The 24,864-nt window shown below is 43.0% G+C and overlaps 1 protein-coding gene across 9 annotated transcripts in view; it reads left to right on the top strand.

Annotated features, from left to right (window-relative positions):
• Nucleotides 1–24,864, top strand: part of LOC118385286 (regulator of G-protein signaling 3-like) — a 249,205-nt gene that overhangs the window by 109,437 nt on the left and 114,904 nt on the right. For 6 of the 9 annotated variants that reach the window (XM_052521181.1, XM_052521182.1, XM_052521184.1 and 3 more), the window contains one exon: nt 247–290. The exons of 2 other annotated variants lie outside the window; for them this stretch is intronic. In XM_052521181.1, the coding sequence (XP_052377141.1) occupies nt 247–290 (44 nt within the window). Of the gene's footprint in view, nt 1–246; nt 291–8,892; nt 9,001–24,864 lie in introns of those variants that run through there. One more of the 9 variants, XM_052521186.1, reaches the window with a different exon arrangement.

Genomic DNA, 24,864 nt, shown 5'->3' with positions numbered 1-24,864 from the left:
CCTCCAGTTGTCACCAGAGAGTGATATAGTGGTCCTGAGAGAAGACTGTGGAAACAGGGTGATAGGATATCTAGGTTGGCCTCTGAGGTGATCCAAGCTATTCATCTGGACCTGGAGACACAGCATGTCTTTAGTGATGTATGCCTCAAAGTATTGAGCCAGGATGTGTGGGTGGTCGGCAACCTATACATCTGTAACAGCAATAATTATTGATGATATGCAATCATTTGTTTGTTCCTTCCACAGATCGTGCTGAAGAGCTGAAGTTCTATCTCATCCACATGACTGAGGTAAGCAATGTGTTTGTGTGTGTGTCTCAGAGGGGCCATGCACTCCAGTGGAAATCACATTACAGGCAGACACAAGGGCTGGCTCAAAGTTCTAATGAGGATGGATCTCTCTCTCTCTGTCTCTCTGTGTCTCTCTGTGTTTCCCTGTCTCTCTCTCTCTGTCTCTCTCTGTGTCTCTGTCTCTGTCTCTCTCTCTCTCTCTCTCTCTCTCTCTCTCTCTCTCTCTCTCTCTCTCTCTCTCTCTCTCTCTCTCTCTCTCTCTCTCTCTCTCATTCTCTCTCCTGTTCATTCTCCCTCCTCTTTCTCACACACTGAGCATCATCCCAAACCAAGCACTGATTTCATTACTTATAGAAACAATACTGAACACAAACAGAAATAGTAGTGATGCTATACAAATGCTACTAATGCAAAACTACTCTCTCTGTCTCTCTGTCTCTCTCTCTCTCTGTCTCTCTCTCTCTGTCTCTCTCTCTCTCTCTCTCTCTCTCTCTCTCTCTCTCTCTCTCTCTCTCTCTCTCTCTCTCTCTCTCTCTCTCTCTCTCTCTCTCTCTCTCTCTCTCTCTCTCTCTCTCTCTCTCTCTCTCTCTCTCTCTCTCTCTCTCTCTCTCTTTCCCCATTAACATGTTACTAATCAGCTGCCCTTGCCTGTCATGTTTACCTAAACCTCTTGGCTTTGGTTTAAAACAGCTTTATGTAGAACAGTTTAATATGTTCCCACAATGGTAAGAAGAAGGAAAAAGCTCAGATGTTCCGCTATGTCCAATAAGATGCTTAAAAATAGCAACTGTTATGCAAGTGAGCAGCTGCCCATGGCTGGTGTGCTGGGTGATAATTGTGCTTTTTGGAGACTGTAGTGTAGATGGATTCTCTCAAACACATGGATTCTCTCAAACTCATGGATTCTCTCAAACTCATGCTCACACACAGAGATCTTGTGGTGTAGGTCTTGTGATGGGATGTCTGGAGCCATTATCACTGGAGAAAAACAAAGTCGAACACGCACAGGGGCAAGACATCATCACAAACATATAATTAATTCAGCCTCAGTATCCCGTCAAACCTAATCCTTCAGTCGATGGCTCTCCCTTAACAGCAGCCCTGCAAACATCACACACACACACACACGAAAGGCAGGGGAGAGGCAGAGAGAAGGCAGAGAGGGAGAAAGTAAGAGGGGAGACAGTTGATCTCTGTTTTCCTGATTGAGTGCTATGTCATGTGATAACCTCCCTCTGGTGTGTGTGTGTGTGTGTGTGTGTGTGTGTGTGTGTGTGTGTGTGTGTGTGTGTGTGTGTGTGTGTGTGTGTGTGTGTGTGTGTGTGTGTGTGTGTGTGTGTGTGTGTGTGTGTGTGTGTGTGTGTGTGTGTGTGTGTGTGTGTGTGTGTGTATCATGTTTGCCCTTTCTGCTATTTCAGTGTGTGTTTGTGTGTGTTGCATGTATGAATGTGAGTAGTGTAATGCAATAAAGTCTAATTAGATTGTTCCTCCCTGGTATCTGCGCTGTGCGGTAATGGTAGCGTGAGTCTTCTCTGGTCAGGGCTGCAGAGTGTATGTGTGTGTTTCTGCTGCATGTAATGCGATTCATAGTCTCCCTGCTCAGCTGAAATGATAGCGTGATCTCTCAACAGCCCTGGGGAATGGACACAAACACGCACGCACACACCCCTAATATACCAACAATCTCATTACAAGCAGGCAGGTCAAACATATGTTTCTCCTTCTTCACTTCTGTTCATTACGTAACATACGACTGCATAGCATTAAGGCTTTAATCTTGTCCATCTATCTCCCTGGGGCTTTATCATACTCGTACACATACAGTGGGGAGAACAAGTATTTGATACAAAGCAGAACTTCATATTTGGTACAGAAACCTTTGTTCGCAATTACGGAGACCAAGCGTTTCCTGTAGTTCTTGACCAGGTTTGCACACACTGCAGCTGGGATTTTGGCCCACTCCTCCATACAGACCTTCTCCAGATCCTTCAGGTTTCGGGGCTGTCGCTGGGCAATTCGCACTTTCAGCTCCCTCCAAAGATTTTCTATTGGGTTCAGGTCTGGAGACTGGCTAGGCCACTCCAGGACCTTGAGAAGCTTCTTACGGAGCCACTCCTTAGTTTTCCTGGCTGTGTGTTTCGGGTCGTTGTCATGCTGGAAGACCCAGCCACGACCCATCTTCAATGCTCTTACTGAGGGAAGGAGGTTTTTGGCCAAGATCTCGCGATACATGGCCCCATCCATCTTCCCCTCAATACGGTGCAGTCATCCTGTACCCTTTGCAGAAAAGCATTCCCAAATAATGATGTTTCCACCTCCATGCTTTACGGTTGGGATGGTGTTCTTGGGGTTGTACTCATCCTTCTTCTTCCTCCAAACACGGCGAGTGGAGTTTAGACCAAAAAGCTCTATTTATGTCTCATCAGACCACATGACCTTCTCGCATTCCTCCTCTGGATCATCCAGATGGTCATTGGCAAACTTCAGATGTGCCTGGACATGCGGTGGCTAGAGCAGGGGGACGTTGCGTGCGCTGCAGGATTTTAATCCATGACGGCGTAGTGTGTTACTAACAGTTTTCTTTGAGACTGTGGTCCCAGCTCTCTTCAGGTCATTGACCAGGTCCTGCCGTGTAGTTCTGGGCTGATCGCTCACCTTCCTCATGATCATTGATGCCCCACAAGGTGAGATCTTGCATGGAGCCCCAGACCGAGGGTGATTGACCGTCATCTTCAACTTCTTCCATTTTCTAATAATTGCACCAACAGTTGTTGCCTTCTCACCAAGCTGCTTGCCTATTGTCCTGAAGCACATCCCAGCCTTCTGCAGGTCTACAATTTTAACCCGTGATGTCCTTACACAGCTCTCTGGTCTTGGCCATTCTGGAGAGGTTGGAGTCTGTTTGATTGAGTGTGTGGACAGGTATTTTATACAGGTAACGAGTTCAAACAGGTGCAGTTAATACAGGTAATGAGTGGAGAACAGGAGGGCTTCTTAAAGAAAAACTAACAGGTCTGTGAGAGCCGGAATTCTTACTGGTTGGTAGGTGATCAAATACTTATGTCATGCAATAAAATGCAAATGAAATTACTTAAAAATCATACAATGTGATTTTCTGGATTTTTGTTTTAGATTCTGTCTCTCACAGTTGAAGTGTACCTATGATAAAAATTACAGACCTCTACATGCTTTGTAAGTAGGAAACACTGCTGATTTTGCAGGTTATCAAATACTTGTTCTCCCCACTGTATGTCTCCACATCCAGAGGAGAATATATCCTCTCCGGGCACTCAGGAGAGGGATACAGCACTTCATAAGGGACTGAAAATGCTCTAGTTTGCTTACTTACGTGCACACATTCACGCACACCTGCATGGACGCTCGCGTTCACTCCTCAAAGAATCACATACTGTATACCCAGAAAACAGGGGACGTCCTAAGGACAATTAGCAACATTCCCTTTAGGTCCCTTAAGGGTTTTGGCGTGACATTATCCCACTGATGTTCTGAGAATGTTCTAAGAACATTGTGTAATGTTCCCAGGGGAATGTTTTCTGGGGGACCTTAGCCTAGATCCCTGTACATTCCCAGGACGTCACTGAGGACCATGTCAAGACCTTTTTAGGATGTTCTCAGGACTTTCATTTTACTTGTCCTTAGGACGTTGCGAGATGGTGCAAAGGGAACGTTCTTTAGGGGACCTTTTTATAGTTCCCAGTCTGTCCCGGGGACGTTTTTAGGATGTTCTTGGGACGTTGTGTCATGGTTACCTGAAGGTCCCCTGAACGTTCTTGGGATGTTGTGTCATGGTTCCATGGAGGTTTTAGTCTCGTGATTGTCTCAGGTTTCCTAAACCATGATAAGTAAAGTAATGAAATGCTATGGGGGTTTTAAGATAAGTGGAGCTAAAATAGTGTAGAAAGCTTTAATCAATGGCAATAGGATTACATTTGACATGATCATTTAGTACCGTCTTTTCATTTTCACCTTGAGACTTGAATTCACAACCTCTGGATTTGGGGTATGCTGATCTTTCTGTAGAATTTCAGCAGTCCCCTACTGTAACACACTGCTGGGTTCGTTGTCTGAGTCAGGCGCAGGACACAGGTTTCAGGAAAAACACAAAAGTCTTTACTCAAAATATTAAAACAAAAAAACTGGAATATCTCCAACAAGGAAACATCACGTATAGAAAAAACCCTCCAACACACACGGTAACACAACACAATCACGGATCAAACAGAAAGGTAGACGAGAGGTTAAATAAGGACCATAATAAGGGAATAGAAATCAGGTGTGCGTAATTAGACAAAACAAAAGGGAAAAGGAAACATGGATCAGTGATGACTAGAAAGCCAGTGATGTCGACCGCCGAACGCCGCCCGAACAAGGAGAGGAGCCGACCTCAGCCGAAGTCGTGACAGTACCACCCCCCCTTGACACGCGGCTCCAGCAGCGCGCTGACACCGGCCTCGGGGATGACCCGGAGGATGGGACGCAGGGCGATCCGGACGGAGACGGTGAAACTCCTGTATTAAAGATGGGTGTAGGATGTCCTCCGCCGGTACCCAGCATCGCTCCTCCGGGCCGTACCCCTCCCACTCTACGAGGTACTGAAGGTCCCTCGCCCGACGCCTTGAGTCCATGATGGTTCGTACGGTGTACGCCGGGGCCCCCTCGATGTCCAGAGGGGGCGGAGGAACCTCCCGCACCTCAGACTGCTGGAGCGGACCAGCCACCACCGGCCTGAAGAGAGACACATGGAACGAGGGGTTGGTTAATACGGTAATCAGGGGGAGCTGTAACCTATAACAAACCTCGTTCAGTCTCCTCAGGACTTTAAATGGCCACACAAACCGCGGACCCAGCTTCCGGCAGGGCAGGTGAAGGGGTAGGTTTCGGGTCGAGAGCCAGACCCGATCCCCCGGTACATACACCGGGGCCTCACTGCGGTGGCGGTCGGCACTCGCCTTTTGCCGCCTGATGGCCCGTTGTAGTCACACATGGGCAGCATTCCAAGTCTCCTCCGAGTGCCGAAACCATTCATCCACCGCAGGAGCCTCGATCTTGCTCTGATGCCATGGTGCCAGGACCGGCTGGTAACCCAGCACACACTGAAAAGGAGATGGGTTTGTGGACGAGTGGCGGAGGGAGTTTTGGGCCACCTCCGCCCAGGGGATGAACATCGCCCACTCTCCCGGCCGGTCCTGGCAATAGTACCGCAGAAACCTACCCACATCCTGGTTGACTCTTTCCACCTGCCCGTTACTCTCGGGGTGGGAACCTGAGGTAAGACTGACCGAGACCCCCACACGTTCCATAAACACCCTCCAGACTCTTGACGTAAATTGGGGACCCCGATCAGAAACTATATCCTCAGGCACCCCGTAGTGCCGGAATACATGGGTGAACAGGGCCTCCGCAGTCTGTAGAGCCGTAGGGAGACTGAGCAAATGAAGAAGACGGCAGGACTTAGAAAACCGATCCACAACGACCAGGATCGTGGTGTTACCCCGTGACGGGGGAAGATCCCATCACGAAATCCCCTGATAGATGTGACCACGGTCGTTGCGGAACGGGAAGGGGTTGTAATTTCTCTCTGGGCAGGTGCCTTGCACTGTGCACATACCAAACAGGAGGAGACATAAACCCTCACGTCCTTAGCTAACGTGGGCCACCAGTAATTCCAAGCAAGACAGCGCACTGTCCGACCGATGCCAGGATGACCAGAGGAGGGTGAAGTGTGGGCCCAACAGATCAAACGATCGCAAACATCAAACGGAACGTACAAACACCCAACTGGACACTGTGGGGGGTAGGCTCTGCACGTGACGCCCGCTCGATGTCCACCTCCCATACCACCGGTGCCACCAGGCAAGAAGCTGGAATTATGGGAGTGGGATCCGTGGACCGTTCCTCTGTATCATACAGTCGAGATGGTGCGTCCGCCTTAACGTTCTGGGAACCTTGTTTGTAGGACAGGGTGAAAACAAAACGGGTGAAAAACATGGCCCACCTTGCCTGGCGAGGGTTCAGTCTCCTCGCTGCCCGAATGTACTCCAGATTTCGGTGGTCAGTCCAAATGAGGAAAGGGTGTGTAGCCCCCTCAAGCCAATGCCTCCACGCCTTCAAGGCTCCGACAACAGCCAACAACTCCCTATCCCCCACGGCATAGTTTCGCTCCGTCTGGCTGAGCTTCTTCGAAAAGAAAGCACAGGGGCGGAGTTTTAGTGGCGTACCCGAGCGTTGAGATAGCACAGCTCCTATTCCAGCCTCGGACGCGTCCACCTCAACTATGAACGCTAAGGAGGGATCCGGATGCGCCAGCACGGGAGACATAGTAAACAGAGCCTTCAGGTGACCAAAAGCCCTTGACCTCTGCCGAAGTCGTGACACCTACACATGAATTTTAATACATCTCGTCACTCAGCAAAAAAGTGCCATCTGCCCTTAGTTATCAGTTAATCGGACTATTGTCAAATGTATTGAATTGACTTATTTCCAGAATTTGAGTTTGGGTTTTCAGTAAAGTTTTCTAATGTTTGGTGCGGCATATTATTCTGTTTTAATGTTTCTCCTGAATCACTATGATAAATAGAATTGTTTTTCTTCAGTGTTTTTTTTTAAACAGAGCTGAGATTTACTTTGAAGTGCAAAGTAGGAATAGGCTTACAGGTGAAATCAGTCATTGATACAAGTATGACGGCGTAGCAGGGAGATTGGAATGCCGTGAACCAAGAGGTTGTGAGTTCATATCCCGAGTTCATATCCCGTTTTGCTCTACGACCCCCACAAGTGTCACTGGACTTGTCTGAATGTACTGTGTCCCATACAAATGAATGGAGGTATAGAGCTAGTTTAGTGCCAACAAAAATGAGGTGTTAAATATGTGTAAAAAATATATATATTTCCTGAGCTTTCTTATCTCTCCTAGATATAGGACAGACACTTCAAAACCATATTCCTTACGATTTATTTTTTGACTGTCTTTTTTGCCATTTCTGAATGTGTTATTCAATACATTTCTATGGGCTATAGTAGTAAAGGCCAAATTCAGTATTATCAAATCATTTGTGTATATATTTTTTTGATACCTAAAGGGTACTAAAATTCAAAAACAAATAGCTAAATGATCCATGGTATGACCATCTTAAAACAATTCCATATGTTAGCTTAGTACCCCCACCCGGCTTAGACTTTTAGTGGTTTTAAACTATTCACATAACTTTTTCTGGTTGTGTTGAGGAAACCATCAGAGGAGAATGATAGCTACGGTGTACGATCAAATTGGCTGCAGTTAAGGGATTCAGCTCTTTACTGGTAGTGCTATGATGTGTGTGTGTGTGTGTGTGTGTGTGTGTGTGTGTGTGTGTGTGTGTGTGTGTGTGTGTGTGTGTGTGTGTGTGTGTGTGTGTGTGTGTGTGTGTGTGTGTGTGTGTGTGTGGGGATGGGATCAATGAGGACGGAATACAAAGTCAAACTCTAGCCACATTACCTAATCAACTACTATGCCTCTCCACTTACCTAAACTACCGCTGTAGCTGTTTGCATGTGTTTATGTTAAGCAGGACATAAGCAGGACAATGACAGGGATCTCAGGGCCTCAAAGAAGTGTGTGTGTGTGTGTGTGTGTTTGTTTGTGTGCAAGGAGTGGGAAGGAGTGTGACACACACACATGCATGCAATCATGCATACACTCACACACAGACACACACTCCCAAACACAGGTGCACATACACAAACACACTCTGCACTCTGCTTTTCAAATCCAAGCACACACACTACACTACATAATATGCATACATACAGCTCCGACTCACATAACCTCTGAGTCACACAGTATGCTACACACACTCTTGCCGAGATAGACACACTCCTACGCCAAACTGTACACCACTGAGCAGAGGGCAATGATACACACCAGTCTCATCTAATGTGGAGGGAAGGTAAGCTAGTTTAGATCATATACGTGTTTGTTGCTTGTAAATACTCGTCTTAAGTCTTTTGGTTAGTATTGGCTGTGTGGGATGGTTATGCAATGATTGCTTTGTTCTGTTCTGTAGGTACTGCTTTCATGCACATTTTGGGAGCAGATTGTATTTGTTTGAAAAAGAGGCAGAGGTCTTAGATTCAGTTGACTGAGTACTTTGATTCTGCAAGGGAAGAGGTGAAAACGTCTACTAGCTACTAGCTACTTGTTGGCATTGACAGTGTTGGTTCAGACACCTTTATTATACCTCCTCCCTCTCTTGTCCGTTCTTCAGTACTTTCTCCTCCTCCCCTTCCTCTCCTCTCCTTCATCCCCATCTGTAATCTGTGATGCTGGGTGTATGACCTTTCCGTCTCCTCTACCGAGTCCAGGTCCCCTCAGACCGCATTGCCCTTCTCCCTCTGATCTAGGGGGCATCCTATTTTAGCAGCCGCTCCGAAAGGAACCAGTCTAACCCAGATTCACTTAGGAGACTGAGATGTGTAAGCGAGAGAAAGTGAGGGAAAGCAAGAGAGCGTTAGAGACAGAGGGATACTAGACATATTGAGAGAAGCTAATTTGAGTTATACAAGTTATCTGAATTATTCTCCCTCAAACTTGTGTCTTATGGTTCTGGACTGGGTCACCATGGGTAACCTAGCAGACCGGGTTGGGACCAGGAAGAGGTTCATCAGGGGGGCAGACTCCCTCCAGAAGCACCTGCTCTCTGACTGCACAGACGTAAGTGTATCTGGTCTACACTTCTGCTTGGGCTGTGTTCGAGACTCTAGAGTTTGTAGTGAGGAAACTGATGTTTTTTGTTGTACAGTTTGGGGTTCTTTTAGTTATTTAGACAAGATTAAAGAACCCTTTACTAAAAAAAGGTTCTATATAATATACCCAGTGAAGGCAAAGAATCTTGAACTTACAATTAACATTCCCTTTTAATTTGTTTCAGCTGTTTCGCATTGACATTTTTAATTTTTATTAATGATGCTGCTGCTGCATGAGTTTGCTTGTTCAGGAACATGGCTAGCTGGCGTACGATACCGTTTGCTTTCTACGGCAGGGGAACATTGAAGTCATATTTTACAACATTGTTGCCGAGGTCTGTGTGGCAAACAGCAAGGTTTATACAAACCTGTGCTGTCGCAAACTAAATGCTAGCATGCAATAGGAAATGATGTGTATAATGAAAGCATGCACTCTTGGATAAAATAGGGGGGTTCTATTTAGAGCCTTTTGGTCAATTCAAAATGTAACTGCCATTCCAACACCAACTGCCATAACGGCATGATGATGCCAGAGGATGGTGGTTGAACTAACTTGCATGTAACCTACCCAATAAGCACATTACAATTCAAATATAAGAAGCCAAAGTCGTATGATAAACTATAGGCTTGATAAACAAAGATGAAACGTTATTAGAATTTGACCACATTTCTAAGCTAGTTGGCTAGCTCACTTAGCTAGCTAAACATAAAAAGCTAGGCTACTTCAATTCACCACTTTACAAGCTAGCCAACTAACCATTTAAATGGGCTAAATTATAGGTGGGCTATGTACAGGTGCGGTAATCTGTGAGCTGCTCTGTATGTGTGAGATCTGCTGTTTGGGGGGTGTTGAGAACGAAGCAGGAGAGACACTTTTGTTGTTTGCTGTAACTAATGGACAAAGTTGTATTGTAAAGATATCAGCCAGAGTTGACATGGGCCATCATTCAAACAAAGAGATGCCTCCCTGGCCACCTGTAAATATTTCCAAACTAATTTAGCAAATAATGACAAATTCCATGATTTAATTGTTTATTAAATTATATTCTTAGCAATACATATTACTATGTAATAGTAGTAGCCATAAATGTCACCATGCAGGGTTTTACAGTATATGGAACCATTTTGGTTTCAGTGCGAAAAAAACCTCTAGGGTTCTGATCAAAGAACCCTACAAAAGGTCTCTATATAGACATTTTAGGGTTTTCATATATGAACCAAGTGATTGGACCCTTTTTGGTTCTACAAGGTTCTACAATACTGTGGGTTTATCATGACACTTTATTATGCATCATACATTCAATACCAGTCGGTGTCCTGGATTGTCTGTGAAGTGGAAAGCTAACAAACTATAGATGAGATACATGTGATATTCTGCTAAGTACCCATACATACAGAACTATAGATACTTTGTGTACTTGTATGTAGTTGTATGTTGGCTACAGAGGACAAGCACTGTCGGATAGGCACAACACAATCATCATAAATTGACGAGGTGACAAATGAAGACTGAAGAATGACCATACACAGTGGTAATGATGACGAATGCTGATTTACTGATCTTCTTCACAGTCTTTATCAATTATCGCCTATTGGATGTAAGGGCCATCCACACCAAGGACGATAACTGTAACGATGAATGATACATGCAGTGGGGCAAAAAAGTATTTAGTCAGCCACCAATTGTGCAGGTTCTCACACTTACAAAGATGAGAGAGGCCTGTAATTTTCATCATAGGTACACTTCAACTATGACAGACGAAATGAGAAAAAAAAATCCAGAAAATCACATTGTAGGATTTTTAATGAATTTATTTGCAAATTATGGTGGAAAATAAGTATTTGGTCACCTACAAACAAGCAAGATTTCTGGTTCTCACAGACCTGTAACTTCTTCTTTAAGAGGCTCCTCTGTCCTCCACTCGTTACCTGTATTAATGGCACCTGTTTGAACTTGTTATCAGTATAAAAGACACCTGTCCACAACCTCAAACAGTCACACTCCAAACTCCACTATGGCCAAGACCAAAGAGCTGTCAAAGGACACCAGAAACAAAATTGTAGACCTGCACCAGGCTGGGAAGACTGAATCTGCAATAGGTACGCAGCTTGGTTTGAAGAAATCAACTGTGGGAGCAATTATTAGGAAATGGAAGACATACAAGACCACTGATAATCTCCCTCGATCTGGGGCTCCATGCAAGATCTCACCCCGTGGGGTCAAAATGATCACAACGACGGTGAGCAAAAATCCCTGAACCACACGGGGGGACCTAGTGAATGACCTGCAGAGAGCTGGGACCAAAGTAACAAAGCCTACCATCAGCTTGGGCATTGAAGATGAAACGTGGCTGGGTCTTTCAGCATGACAATGATCCCAAACACACCGCCCGGGCAACGAAGGAGTGGCTTCGTAAGAAGCATTTCAAGGTCCTGGAGTGGCCTAGCCAGTCTCCAGATCTCAACCCCACAGAAAATCTTTGGAGGGAGTTGAAAGTCCTTGTTGCCCAGCAACAGCCCCAAAACATCACTGCTCTAGAGGAGATCTGCATGGAGGAATGGGCCAAAATACCAGCAACAGTGTGTGAAAACCTTGTGAAGACTTACAGAAAACGTTTGACCTCTGTCATTGCCAACAAAGGGTATATAACAAAGTATTGAGATCAGCTTTTGTTATTGACCAAATACAATGCCTTGCGAAAGTATTCGGCCCCCTTGAACTCTGCGACCTTTTGCCACATTTCAGGCTTCAAACATAAAGATATAAAACTGTATTTTTTTGTGAAGAATCAACTACAAGTGAGACACAATCATGAAGTGGAACGACATTTATTGGATATTTCAAACTTTTTTAACAAATCATAAACTGAAAAATTGGGTGTGCAAAATTATTCAGCCCCTTTACTTTCAGTGCAGCAAACTCTCTCCAGAAGTTCCGTGAGGATCTCTGAATGATCCAATGTTGACCTAAATGACTAATGATGATAATTACAATCCACCTGTGTGTAATCAAGTCTCCGTATAAATGCACCTGCACTGTGATAGTCTCAGAGGTCCGTTAAAAGTGCAGAGAGCATCATGAAGAACAAGGAACACACCAGGCAGGTCCGAGATACTGTTGTGAAGAAGTTTAAAGCCGGATTTGGATACAAAAAGATTTCCCAAGCTTTAAACATCCCAATGAGCACTGTGCAAGCGATAATATTGAAATGGAAGGAGTATCAGACCACTGCAAATCTACCAAGACCTAGCCGTCCCTCTAAACTTTCAGCTCATACAAGGAGAAGACTGATCAGAGATGCAGCCAAGAGGCCCATGATCACTCTGGATGAACTGCAGAGATCTACAGCTGAGGTGGGAGACTCTGTCCATAGGACAACAATCAGTCGTATATTGCACAAATCTGGCCTTTATGGAAGAGTGGCAAGAAGAAAGCCATTTCTTAAAGATATCCATAAAAAGTGTTGTTTAAAGTTTGCCACAAGCCACCTGGGAGACACACCAAACATGTGGAAGAAGGTGCTCTGGTCAGATGAAACCAAAATTTAACTTTTTGGCAACAATGTTTGGCGTAAAAGCAACACAGCTCATCACCCTGAACACACCATCCCCACTGTCAAACATGGTGGTGGCAGCATCATGGTTTGGGCCTGCTTTTCTTCAGCAGGGACAGGGAAGATGGTTAAAATTGATGGGAAGATGGATGGAGCCAAATACAGGACCATTCTGGAAGAAAACCTGATGGAGTCTGCAAAAGACCTGAGACTGGGACGGAGATTTGTCTTCCAACAAGACAATGATCCAAAACATAAAGCAAAATCTACAATGGAATGGTTCAAAAATAAATATATCCAGGTGTTAGAATGGCCAAGTCAAAGTCCAGACCTGAATCCAATCGAGAATCTGTGGAAAGAACTGAAAACTGCTGTTCACAAATGCTCTCCATCCAACCTCACTGAGCTCGAGCTGTTTTGCAAGGAGGAGTGGGAAAAAATGTCAGTCTCTCGATGTGCAAAACTGATAGAGACATACCCCAAGCGACTTACAGCTGTAATCGCAGCAAAAGGTGGCGCTACAAAGTATTAACTTAAGGGGGCTGAATAATTTTGCACGCCCAATTTTTCAGTTTTTGATTTGTCAAAAAAGTTTGAAATATCCAATAAATGTCGTTCCACTTCATGATTGTGTCCCACTTGTTGTTGATTCTTCACCAAAAAATACAGTTTTATATCTTTATGTTTGAAGCCTGAAATGTGGCAAAAGTTCGCAAAGTTCAAGGGGGCCGAATACTTTCGCAAGGAACTGTACTTATTTTCCACCATAATTTGCAAATAAATTCATAAACAATTCTACAATGTGATTTTCTGGATTTTTTTTCTCATTTTGTCTGTCATAGTTGAAGTGTACCTATGATGAACATTTCAGGCCTCTCTCATCTTTTTAAGTGGGAGAACTTGCACAATTGGTGGCTGACTAAATACATTTTTGCCCCACTGTAACTATAAACATTGGCGAGCATCCACACCAGCGGACCGTTATCGTTTATCATACGCCTGTCAATCAATGGATAAACGCATCCTACTGCACGCTGTAGACCTATTAAATAGGAGGTAACACAGACCATTTAGTGCTTCAGGGTGTATTCTTTGTCACAGTGACAGCTGCAAATCATACTTCAATAATAATATAATGAAAAATAGTTAGAAACTCATTTAAATGTAGCAATTCAACAACAAACGCTGTTTAGCCTGCACATCTTCTACATCATTGCTTGCCTCGTTGCTCAAGTGGTTTGCAAAGTGATTTTCTTTTTTCGAATGATTGCCAATTTCCCTTTTCGCTGTGCTCATCTCTCTGCCTTGTCCTGTGCAACCATTTGCAACGCATCAGTGCAACAATCTTAACATCATAGGACAAAGTGATCACACCAATTCACTCTCTCTCCTTGACTTTCCCTGACAGATCATTCGGCCTATTTTACATTCAGCAATTAGCTGAATTGTTTCTTACTACGAAAAGGCTATTAGGCCTAGTAAAAACAACAATTATTATTCAAAAATGAATGTCCTCAGGAACAGCTGGAAGAGAGACGCTATAGTGTAGCCGAAGTAAGAAATATTATCTAGATATTAGGCCATTCATTAGCTAAATAGTAGATCTATAAATATTTACTTGTCAAAGTGAATGAAAAAAAGTCATCATATTATGAAAGAATCGGGCTGCACTTCAGGACATGCGCTCCACAATAAATTAGTCCTACATTTTTAAACCAGAAAAGTATTTTACCTAGGCTACACAGCGCAATCTGGAATGTATACTTTTTTATTAAGTGAGTACCAATTTTAATCTAGGGCTGTAAACTGCTGTGCTGTGTGTAGGCTAAACTGAATAACCACTCAAATGTCCCGTTTTGAATGCTTCATGCTGAAATAACTGCCTGATTATGCAACCCTTTGAATCAGTTATGGGTCTATTCTAGACAGTTTACAAGGTCCAGAAATGCACATTAGCAGGCCAGTCATAGTGTGTATTTTTGTCAGGATGCATCATTGTTAACAGATAGGCCTACCAACATAAAATATGGCCTTCTCATGCACTTCTTGTTCGTGGATCGTCATTCTCCCATGTCGTCCTATAATGAATGTGGCCACCAGTATGCTCACACATGGCCAGCTACTCAGGCAAGCTTACCGTAAGCAATGCCTCCTCTACTCTCTGAGCAGCCTCTTGCAAATAAAACCAAGAACGCTTCAATAGAACATGTTTTTGATTGATTGCGATGTTTTATCGTTGGAGGGACAGGGACATTTTGTTGATAGCTCCCATTATCATTCTCCACTCTTTTTGTAGTTGTCGTTGTAGTGCGAATGCTCCTGTTCACCGGAATTAGAATATATATTTTTTAAAATTATCGTTCGAGTTATCGTCCTAGGTGTGGATGGCCTTTTAACCAATCAATTTAATTTGATATCATTAATTAATCCTACTCTGGTGCCTTAATTACAAAACATCAATCACTTCCAGACTATTGCGTCAACTGTCTTGTTTAACAAGTGTTGAATGGGTGAATGGGGGAGACGTGACAGATAGAGGTAGCAGATAGTCAGAGAGATAAAGTAGGTGAGTTCAATCATAGTGTGAAACGCATTAATAAGCTGTATAACAGTGAGGGAGTCTTTACTTTAGCTTTCAGAGTGGATACTGTGCATTGTGTGATCTATTTGCAGAGAAGAAGGTCAAATTGTTCAGGGGGCCATTTTTAGGTGTGACGTTCATGTGCTCGGGGCTTAGCTGTGACACTAGTTCCATCTGATGATGTCCCAAGCACCCCACCATTGACGAAAGTTGTATTTATTTTGGTAACATGGGCTACACGGATGTTTCCAGCTGAAAGTGTGCCTGCCTTTACGTCTGTGTGCGTGTGTGCGTGTGCATGTATGTGTGTGTGTGTGTGTGTGCATGTACAGAACCAGTCAAAAGTTTGGACACACCTACTCATTCAAGGGTTTTTCTTTATTTTTAATATTTTCTACATTGTAGAAAGACCTCAAATGTGTCTATATCTGCCTGTGTGTCTGTATCTTGTGTGTGTCTGTGTGTGTGTGTGTGTGTGTGTGTGTGTGTGTGTGTGTGTGTGTGTGTGCGTGTTTGTGCACCCTTTTGGAACGACTCCAACGACTCAATGATGTAGAGCCTGTCATTTTCAAATGAGGGGGTCTGAGTGATATCCATCCTGGGGTCTTTGTCAGCAGATCTGCCTTCTTCATGGTGGTCATCCATAACAGGCCTGTTGCAGGGCCCACCTCCCTCCCCTGTTCTGATTGCACTGAGAACTGCTTTACTACCCTCTCTGAGACTTTACTTGGGCTGAGACTGATGAACTGTGTGGCTTTATCACACTTTTAATATTCTGGGAGAGATAAATTCGGCAGCTCTGGCAGCGCCCATACATCTGCATGTAATGACTTAAAGACTTCACTCTCAGTGGGATGATTGCATTGAGATCTATGGCCTCGATAGCCTCCGCAGATCTAGGCTCTTAGATCAACCTAACTGCAGCCCTCTTGGGATCCTATGGTCGAAGTGTTTTAGTGCAGACTATGGGGTTTATTTGATCACCTGTCTCACCTCAATTGTCCCTTTTTTCTCAATGCTGAGAAATTGCAGACCAGTGTTTTATTACATGGCCTGGGAAGGGGTGAGTTTAAGATAAATTACTTCAGAGTAATATTGCCGAAGGATAAACTATACTTAATTTGTATTTCGTAACAAGGACAGGGCCGTTGTATTGATTTGATTATCACTTTTCTATACACTGTTTTAAATCATATCCCACCCTTACATTGTTGCTCACTTGAGAGAAAATATTTATTGCCTGGTTTCACCCAGCAAACAGGCGACGTCCTAAAGACATTAGGGGACATCCCTATTAGGTCCCTTTAAGGGTTTCTACGAGACATTATCCCACTGATGTTCTGAGAACGTTATAGGAACATTATAAAATGACGCTCAGGATCATAGAAGGACGTTCAGTACAGTCCATTAGGGAACGTTTTGTTTTAGGGAAGGGTTTTGTCTAGTTCCCAGTTTGTTATTAGGACGTTCTTGGTATGTTGTACTAAAGTACTGTTGTGAGTTTGGGTGGTCCTGTCCAACTTTTCCTTCACTTACTAAAGCAGAATTACAGTGTTTTAGATTAAAGCAGCGGTGATAGTTTGCTGTAGTTAAGCTCTTTGAGGGAATTGTTCAGAAATTATACATATCTTGAGGTGTGAAGGCCAGTCATACTCTGGAGACCTTCATAGGCCTAGGGCTCCAGTACTGTCTCTCATTGTCAATTCGAGACTATAAGGTTCTATCAGAAATGTTTGTCAAAAATTAGTTAGTCACATATAATTAATTGATGTTGAGATGGTTCGTCATATGTCTGAAGTTAGATTTTTGAAAAAGCTCATTTTAAGTGGAAAAATGTAGACTAGGAACTTCTATCTGCATAAACCCAGTTGAACATGGCACTACACGGTTCTCCCTGCTATCCAATCACAAGCCTGAACAAATACAGACCTTATAGCTGAACCCAGAGTGACATTTCAGAGCCATAAGGTTCTATCTGTGATTGCACCCCCCTCTCCCCTCATAAAAACGGATTTTGATACTCTGCAATTTAGGAACCTTTCAGGTGAGGACCTTAATGGGTTATGAAAGGAGAATTCACTACAAAATAGTTTTGTGATCTGGGATGTGAAAACTTTGATGCTTAATATCTCAGAACAATGCTTTGCGCAGTTAGAACTTTACAGTCCCCAGGACACTAAGTATGGGTAGCTGCAGCCCAATATGGCCACCAGAGTATTGGTTAGTCGGTGTGTCGAAAGGAGTGGGTGTATGGGTAGCTGCAGCCCAATATGGCCACCAGAGTATTGGTTAGTCGTGTGTCGAAAGGAGTGGGTGTATGGCAAGTGAATCAGCTAATTGGGCAGATTTGTTGCCACTCAAGACCGTTTTGCGTAGCTGATTGGGCTGCACAATGAGTCGATAAGCCGGCAATCGGTACACAGGTGTTTTATCGACGTGCATGCCGACCTGAGGTGTTTCCTAATGGGCAGCTGTATCACAGTCATGTCACCAGCAGGAGCTAACCTGGCCTTTTTCCCCCCTCCCATGATTTTATTTAAAGTTAGTTAACAGCCATATAAGAAATAACTAATATTGATAACCATCTAGATGTCACTTTGATACATACATTTATATTTTAGTCATTTAGCAGAGGGTCTTATCCAGAGCAATTAAGGTTCAGTGCCTTGCTCAAGGGCATATTGACAGATTTTTCACCTAGTCTGCTCCGGGATTCGATCCAGCGGCCAGTTACTGGCCCAACGCTCTTAACCGCTAGTCTACCTGCCACCCTATACAGGTTACTATGCAATGTGTAGGGCATAAACAGCAACTACACCAGGACAGTGCCCTTTGCTCCCGCTTGCCAACCACTATTGTCTGGCAACAGCATGGGAATAGCTACCTAGTAGCCAATATCAGGGTGACAGTCACAGAAAGTACGCACTATGATGCATGAAGTAACTGTACACCCATCATCCATACTTTTAACCCTCCCCCACAAAAAAAAAATATGTTTTATAAGTGAAAATCTACAATGAAATATGACTAACACTAATTCTCTGGCTTCAAAAGAGAAGTCCAAACTCTCAAGGTATGGTACAGTAGCTCAATGTACGGTAGTTGCATGGTAGAATAAAAAAGCTTCTAACTAACCTATAGCATAGCTCTTTCGACACACCCACTCCTTTCCACACACTCACAAATTTCCTTTCGACACACCCACTCCTTTCCACACGCTTACTATATTCTTTTCGACACACCCATTTGCCCATACTCCGCTCGCCATATTGGGTTACAGCTTCCCCCTTCTCCTCTTTGTGCCAGACAGCTCTCTGCATCAAAGGAGCAGATTTTTAGCCCCAGACCAGATTTTGAGCCCCCTGGTTTGACCCCCAGACCAAACATCCCCCTTTGGAACCAAAACAAAAATACATAAAAGACTGTGAGAATTATAATTTGATGAGTAGGAATCTCTATATCTCTGTTGTTTTGTTTGTTTCCAAAAATAAACTTTTGGTTTAGTCTGAAATGTAAAAAAAATATATATATATTTTGAGTCATTTGATCATGTGTTGGAATCTAATGTAGTGTATGCTTTCCCAAAGCTGATAAGGGCTCAATTTTGAAGGGGATAAGCACCCAAATTAGTTTCACCTTGATTCTATAAGAGTGGTTACCTTAGGGACCAACTTCTGCAGATGCTCGAGATCAAGGTCAGCCATTTCTAGCCTCCTCATCAGATGTAATCTTAATGAACAGTGGGTGTGTAGGAGAGAGAGAGAGAAAGATGAAATATTGAGTGCCAGTCAGGACATATAGTATACCTGTGTGCCATTTCATATGCCACTCCAAATGCCCCATACAGTATAGAAGGATTTCAGAATATCCAGCTACATGTACTACATTTTCAATCTCTGGGCTCTGTGCTTCTATGTGGTGATCTCAATGTCAGGACTGCCGTTGAGGTGGACTATATAGACACAGAGGGAAACACCAATCTACTTTGAAAGACATCTCCTTAATCCAAAAATCCCTATTCAGAGAAAGAGTTGTGGTTGTGTGGTTTACAAAATGGGGAGAACGCTACATCAGCTCTGCAAAAATCTACAGTTTCTATTGTTAATGGTAGGAGGTGACACTCTTGGCAGATTCGCATATCAAATACAATTTTATGTCACTTGCGCCAAACAAAAATGTTGGAGACTTTGCCGTGAAATGCTTTGCTTACAAGTTTTTCCCAACAATGCAGAGTTTAAAAATAATGATACAAATAAATAGTAAGACGAGGAATTTAATAAAATACACAAGAATGGAGCTACTGTATACACACATCAATGCGTAGAGGTACGAGATATTTAAGGTAGAATGAAGGCAAGGTAAAGTGACTAGGCATCAGGATAGATCATGTTAAGAGCAAAATAAAGAACAGAGTAGCAGCAGAACATTTTGTGTGTGTGTGTGTGTGTGTGTGTGTGTGTGTGTGTGTGTGTGTGTGTGTGTGTGTGTGTGTGTGTGTGTGTGTGTGTGTGTGTGTGTGTGTGTGTGTGTGTGTGTGTGTGTGTGTGTAGTTCCTTCAGAAAGTATTCACACCCCTTGACTTTTCCCACATTTTGTTGTATTAGAGCATACATTTACAATGGGGTAAATTTAGATTGGTTTGTCACTGGCCTACACACAATACCCCATAATGTCAAAGTGGAATTATGTTTATTTTTTATTTTCTACAAATTCATTAAAAAATAAAAACTGCAGTGTCTTTGAGTCAATAAGTATTCAACCCCTTTATTATGGCAAGCACACATACGTTCAGGAGTACAAATTTGCTTAAGAAGTTGCATGGATTGACTCTGTGTGCAATAATAGTGTTTGACATGATTTTTGAATGACTACCTCATCTCTGTACCCCACACACAATTACATACACTTATTTGTAAGGTCCCTCAGTCGAGAAGTGGTTTTCCAATGCCTCACAATTGGTAAAAATTGAAAAAGCAGACATTGAATATCCTGTTGAGCATGGTGAAGTTATAAATTACACTTTGGATGGTGTATCAATAAACCCAGTCACTACAAATATACAAGCATCCATTCTAACTCAGTTGCCGGAGAGGAAGGAAACCACTGAGGGATTTCACCATGAGGCCAATAGTGACTTTAAACCGTTCCATAATTTAATGGCTGTGATAGAGAAAACTGAGGACGGAAAACATTGTAGTTACTCCACAATACTAACCTAATTGACAGAGGGAAAGAAGGAAACCTAAAATATTCCAAAACATACACTAAAGTAATGCTGAAAATAAATTGCACAGCAATTAACTTTTTGTCTTGAATACAAAGTGTTATGTTTGGGGCAAATCCAGTACAACACATTACTGAGTACAACTCTCCATATTTTCAAGCATAGTGGTAGCTGCATCATGTTATGGGTATGCTTGGAATCATTAAGGACTGGGGAGTTTTTCAGAATAAAAAATAAACAGAATAGAGCTAAGCACAGGCCAAATTATAGAGGAAAGCTGGTCTACTTTGCACCAGATACTGGGAGATGAATTCACCAGCAGAACAATAACCTAAAACACAAGGCCAAATACACAAATAGAGTTTCTTACCAAGAAGACAGTGAATGTTCCTGAGTGGCCGACATAGAGTTTTTGACTTAAATCTACTTGAAAATCTATGGCTAAACCTGAAAATGATTGTCTAGTTGTCTAGCAATGATCAATAACCAATTTGACAGCTTTTTAATCCAGGCTGTAACACTACAAAATGTATGGATAAATCAAGGGGTATGAATACTTTCCGAAGGTACTGTATGTGTGTTTGTGTTGTGTTGGTGTGTGTGTGTGTGAACGTGTGTGGGTTTTGTGTGGGAGTGTATACTGTATATGGAACAGCTCTGCGCTAGGAGACAGTGTGGGGGATTACTCCTATAACCTTCATTCCATATGAACGTGTTAATGCCTTGACATTCATGCCACAACTAGCCCTGTCAGACCACTGCCACATCACCCTTTATCTTAAAGGAAATATGGAGTCAACAACATTCCCAAACCAGGAACCATACCTATTCAATCTCCCATTTACGAATGGAAAAATACCAGTACACAGCACATGAGACAGCATTAAACAGCAAATCAATTGATAACATGACAACATGATAACATGATAACATGAACTGCTTTCAGCAGGTAACATATTGCTTTCGGAAAGAAAACAATTTGGAAACATATGAATTATATTGTACAAACTGGTAACATAATCATATACAAACTAAGTGCCCAAAGAGAAATGGTTTGGCAGTGAATGTATTACTGCCAGGAAAACTGTCAAACCAAAAACAAACCCCACAGACCAGGTTGGATGTATAAAATATTACCTGGCCCTAAAACTATATAAAAAGTTACTACAAGATCAAAACAAAAAGCCGTCTCCATGTCTAATGAGGTTGAAAAAATGTAAATGGCAATAAACCTAAACATGTTTTTGGAACTTTGGTCCAAGCTTCATACCTCACATAATAAGAAGAACATTCCATTCGAAATGGCAGCATTTTCAAAAACTACTTTGAAAAACTGTATGGAAATACAGAATGCCAGAAATGAACTTAGACTCAGACAAAATTAGTTGATAAATTACAACATTTAAAGACCAATGAAACCCATTAGATATACCCATGACAATAACAGAGCTGAAAAATAAAATCAAAGCCCTCAGTACAGTAAAGCCCTTGGGCCAGACAGTATCTGCACTGAGATGTTGAAGAGACAGCAGCCCTAAACTGCAGGATGCCATATTCAACACTCTTCAACCTAGTGTTGAAGGTAGATTATTTTCCAGTAATACGGAATAAAGACACGTAAACGGGCGCTGAAGCTCTGAGGAGCGTGACACCTGATGACACATGGATGGAGATAACGTGAGTGTTTCTTAAAGCTGACCTCTGATTGGTTGTTGAGCAGCCATTTTTAGTTGTGATGGGATATTTTTGCCCTCAGTATAGCCTCAATTCGTCGGGCCATGGACTCTACAAGGAGTTGAAACCATTCCACAGGGATGTTGGCCCATGTTGACTCCAATGCTTCCCACAGTTGTGTCAAGTTGGCTGGATGTTCTTTGGGTGGTGGACCCTTCTTGAAACTGGAAACTTGAAAACCCTGGCAGTGTTGCAGTTCTTGACACACTCAAACTGGTGCGCCTGGCACCTACTACCATACTTCGTTGAAAGGCACTCAAATCATTTGTCTTGCCCATTCACCCTCTGAAGGACACACATACACAATCCATGTCTCAATTGTCTGAAGGCTTAATAATCCTTATTTAACCTGTCTCCTCCCCTTTATCTACACTGGTTAAAATGGATTTAACAGGTTGAGGTCAATAAGGGATCCTCGCTTTCACCTGGATTCACCTGGTCAGTCTATGTAATGAAAAGAGGAGGTGTTCTTAATGCTTTGAACACTCAGTGTCTATAGAATCTAGTTTGACCGGTGGACACAAGAAGGATTCTAAAAGGGTTCTGCAGCTGTCGCCATAGGGACACCATTTCTGGTTCCAGGTAGAACCTTTTTTGGTTCCAGGTAGAACTGTGTTGGCTTCCATGTGGAACCCTATGTGGAAAAGGTTCTACATGGAACCCAAAAGGGGTTCTTCAAATGGTTCTCCTATGGGGACAGCCCGAAGAACCCTTTTTGGTTCTAGATAGGGGTGGCAGGTAGCCTGGCGGGTAGGAGTGTTGGGCCAGTAACCAAAAGGTTGCTGGATCGAATCGCCAAGCTAAAAAGGCAAAAATATGTTATTCTGCCACTGAGCAAGGCAGTTAACCCCACTGTTCCCCGTGCACTGTGGATGTCGATTAAGGCAGCCCCCCAGACCACTGATTCAGAGGGGTTGGGAAGACACATTTCAGTTGAATGCATTCAGTTTTCCAGTTCTCCAGAGCATTGTATATTTAGAATCTATTAAGTTTATCCCTGCATAGTACACACTGTGTGCTGGCGTAGTGCAAACTAAGGTGAGTAGTGTGGACAGGAGGCCAAAGATCCGCTCAAGACTTATCTGCCAGATGACTCAGGGGGAAGGCTCCAACCAGGCAGCAATTTAATCAATCTGATTAAAGGGAAATTCTGTGTTTTTTTTAGCCACTCCAAGGCAGGCCAGTGGCCATTCATTGAATTCTGTCTTGTTTGCTCTTATCACTTGATGGTGGGTGTGTGCGTGCAAATGGACATTTAGGAGTTAAAATACTTGACGAGAGTTGGGCAAAAATCTAGATCTGCCTAACAGGTTGGATGGACGTTTATGTACACTTACTATCTGTACAGCAATTCAGTTTTGTTTTGCAGAAGCATGTACAGTGTGTCAGAAGCAGGGATGGCATTTTGTGATTTTAGGGGCAAGGCTATTTGGCCTTCAAGAGATATTTCGATTTGATTAACACTTTTTTGGTCACTATTGTTAGGTTCTTATTTTTTAGAGTAAATAACTCACAGACACTAGATGAGCTTTAACCAAGTTTAATTCTCCCCAAAGGTTCTGTACAGCTGTAAATCAGACAATCCAACATTTCTCCCAACACAGATGCATACAGTGCCTTGCGAAAGTATTCGGCCCCCTTGAACTTTGCGACCTTTTTGCCACATTTCAGGCTTCAAACATAAAGATATAAAACTGTATTTTTTTGTGAAGAATCAACAACAAGTGGGACACAATCATGAAGTGGAACGACATTTATTGGATATTTCAAAGATTTTTAACAAATCAAAAACTGAAAAATTGGGCGTGCTAAATTATTCAGCCCCTTTACTTTCAGTGCAGCAAACTCTCTCCAGAAGTTCAGTGAGGATCTCTGAATGATCCAATGTTGACCTAAATGACTAATGATGATAAATACAATCCACCTGTGTGTAATCAAGTCTCCGTATAAATGCACCTGCACTGTGATAGTCTCAGAGGTCCGTTAAAAGCGCAGAGAGCATCATGAAGAACAAGGAACACACCAGGCAGGTCCGAGATACTGTTGTGAAGAAGTTTAAAGCCGGATTTGGATACAAAAATATTTCCCAAGCTTTAAACATCCCAAGGAGCACTGTGCAAGCGATAATATTATAATGGAAGGAGTATCAGACCACTGCAAATCTACCAAGACCTGGCCGTCCCTCTAAACTTTCAGCTCATACAAGGAGAAGACTGATCAGAGATGCAGCCAAGAGGCCCATGATCACTCTGGATGAACTGCAGAGATCTACAGCTGAGGTGGGAGACTCTGTCCATAGGACAACAATCAGTCGTATATTGCACAAATCTGGCCTTTATGGAAGAGTGGCAAGAAGAAAGCCATTTCTTAAAGATATCCATAAAAACTGTAATTTAAAGTTTGCCACAAGCCACCTGGGAGACACACCAAACATGTGGAAGAAGGTGCTCTGGTCAGATGAAACCAAAATTGAACTTTTTGGCAACAATGCAAAATGTTATGTTTGGCGTAAAAGCAACACAGCTCATCACCCTGAACACACCATCCCCACTGTCAAACATGGTGGTGGCAGCATCATGGTTTGGGCCTGCTTTTCTTCAGCAGGAACAGGGAAGATGGTTAAAATTGATGGGAAGATGCATGGAGCCAAATACAGGACCATTCTGGGAGAAAACCTTATGGAGTCTGCAAAAGACCTGAGACTGGGACGGAGATTTGACTTCCAACAAGACAATGATC

This window comes from Oncorhynchus keta, chromosome 6 (genome assembly GCF_023373465.1).
Source record: "Oncorhynchus keta strain PuntledgeMale-10-30-2019 chromosome 6, Oket_V2, whole genome shotgun sequence".
In the NCBI taxonomy this organism is placed as follows: domain Eukaryota; kingdom Metazoa; phylum Chordata; class Actinopteri; order Salmoniformes; family Salmonidae; genus Oncorhynchus; species Oncorhynchus keta.
The sequence above is the reverse complement of the archived record's forward strand: the minus strand, read 5'-3'. Positions and strand labels throughout refer to the sequence as shown.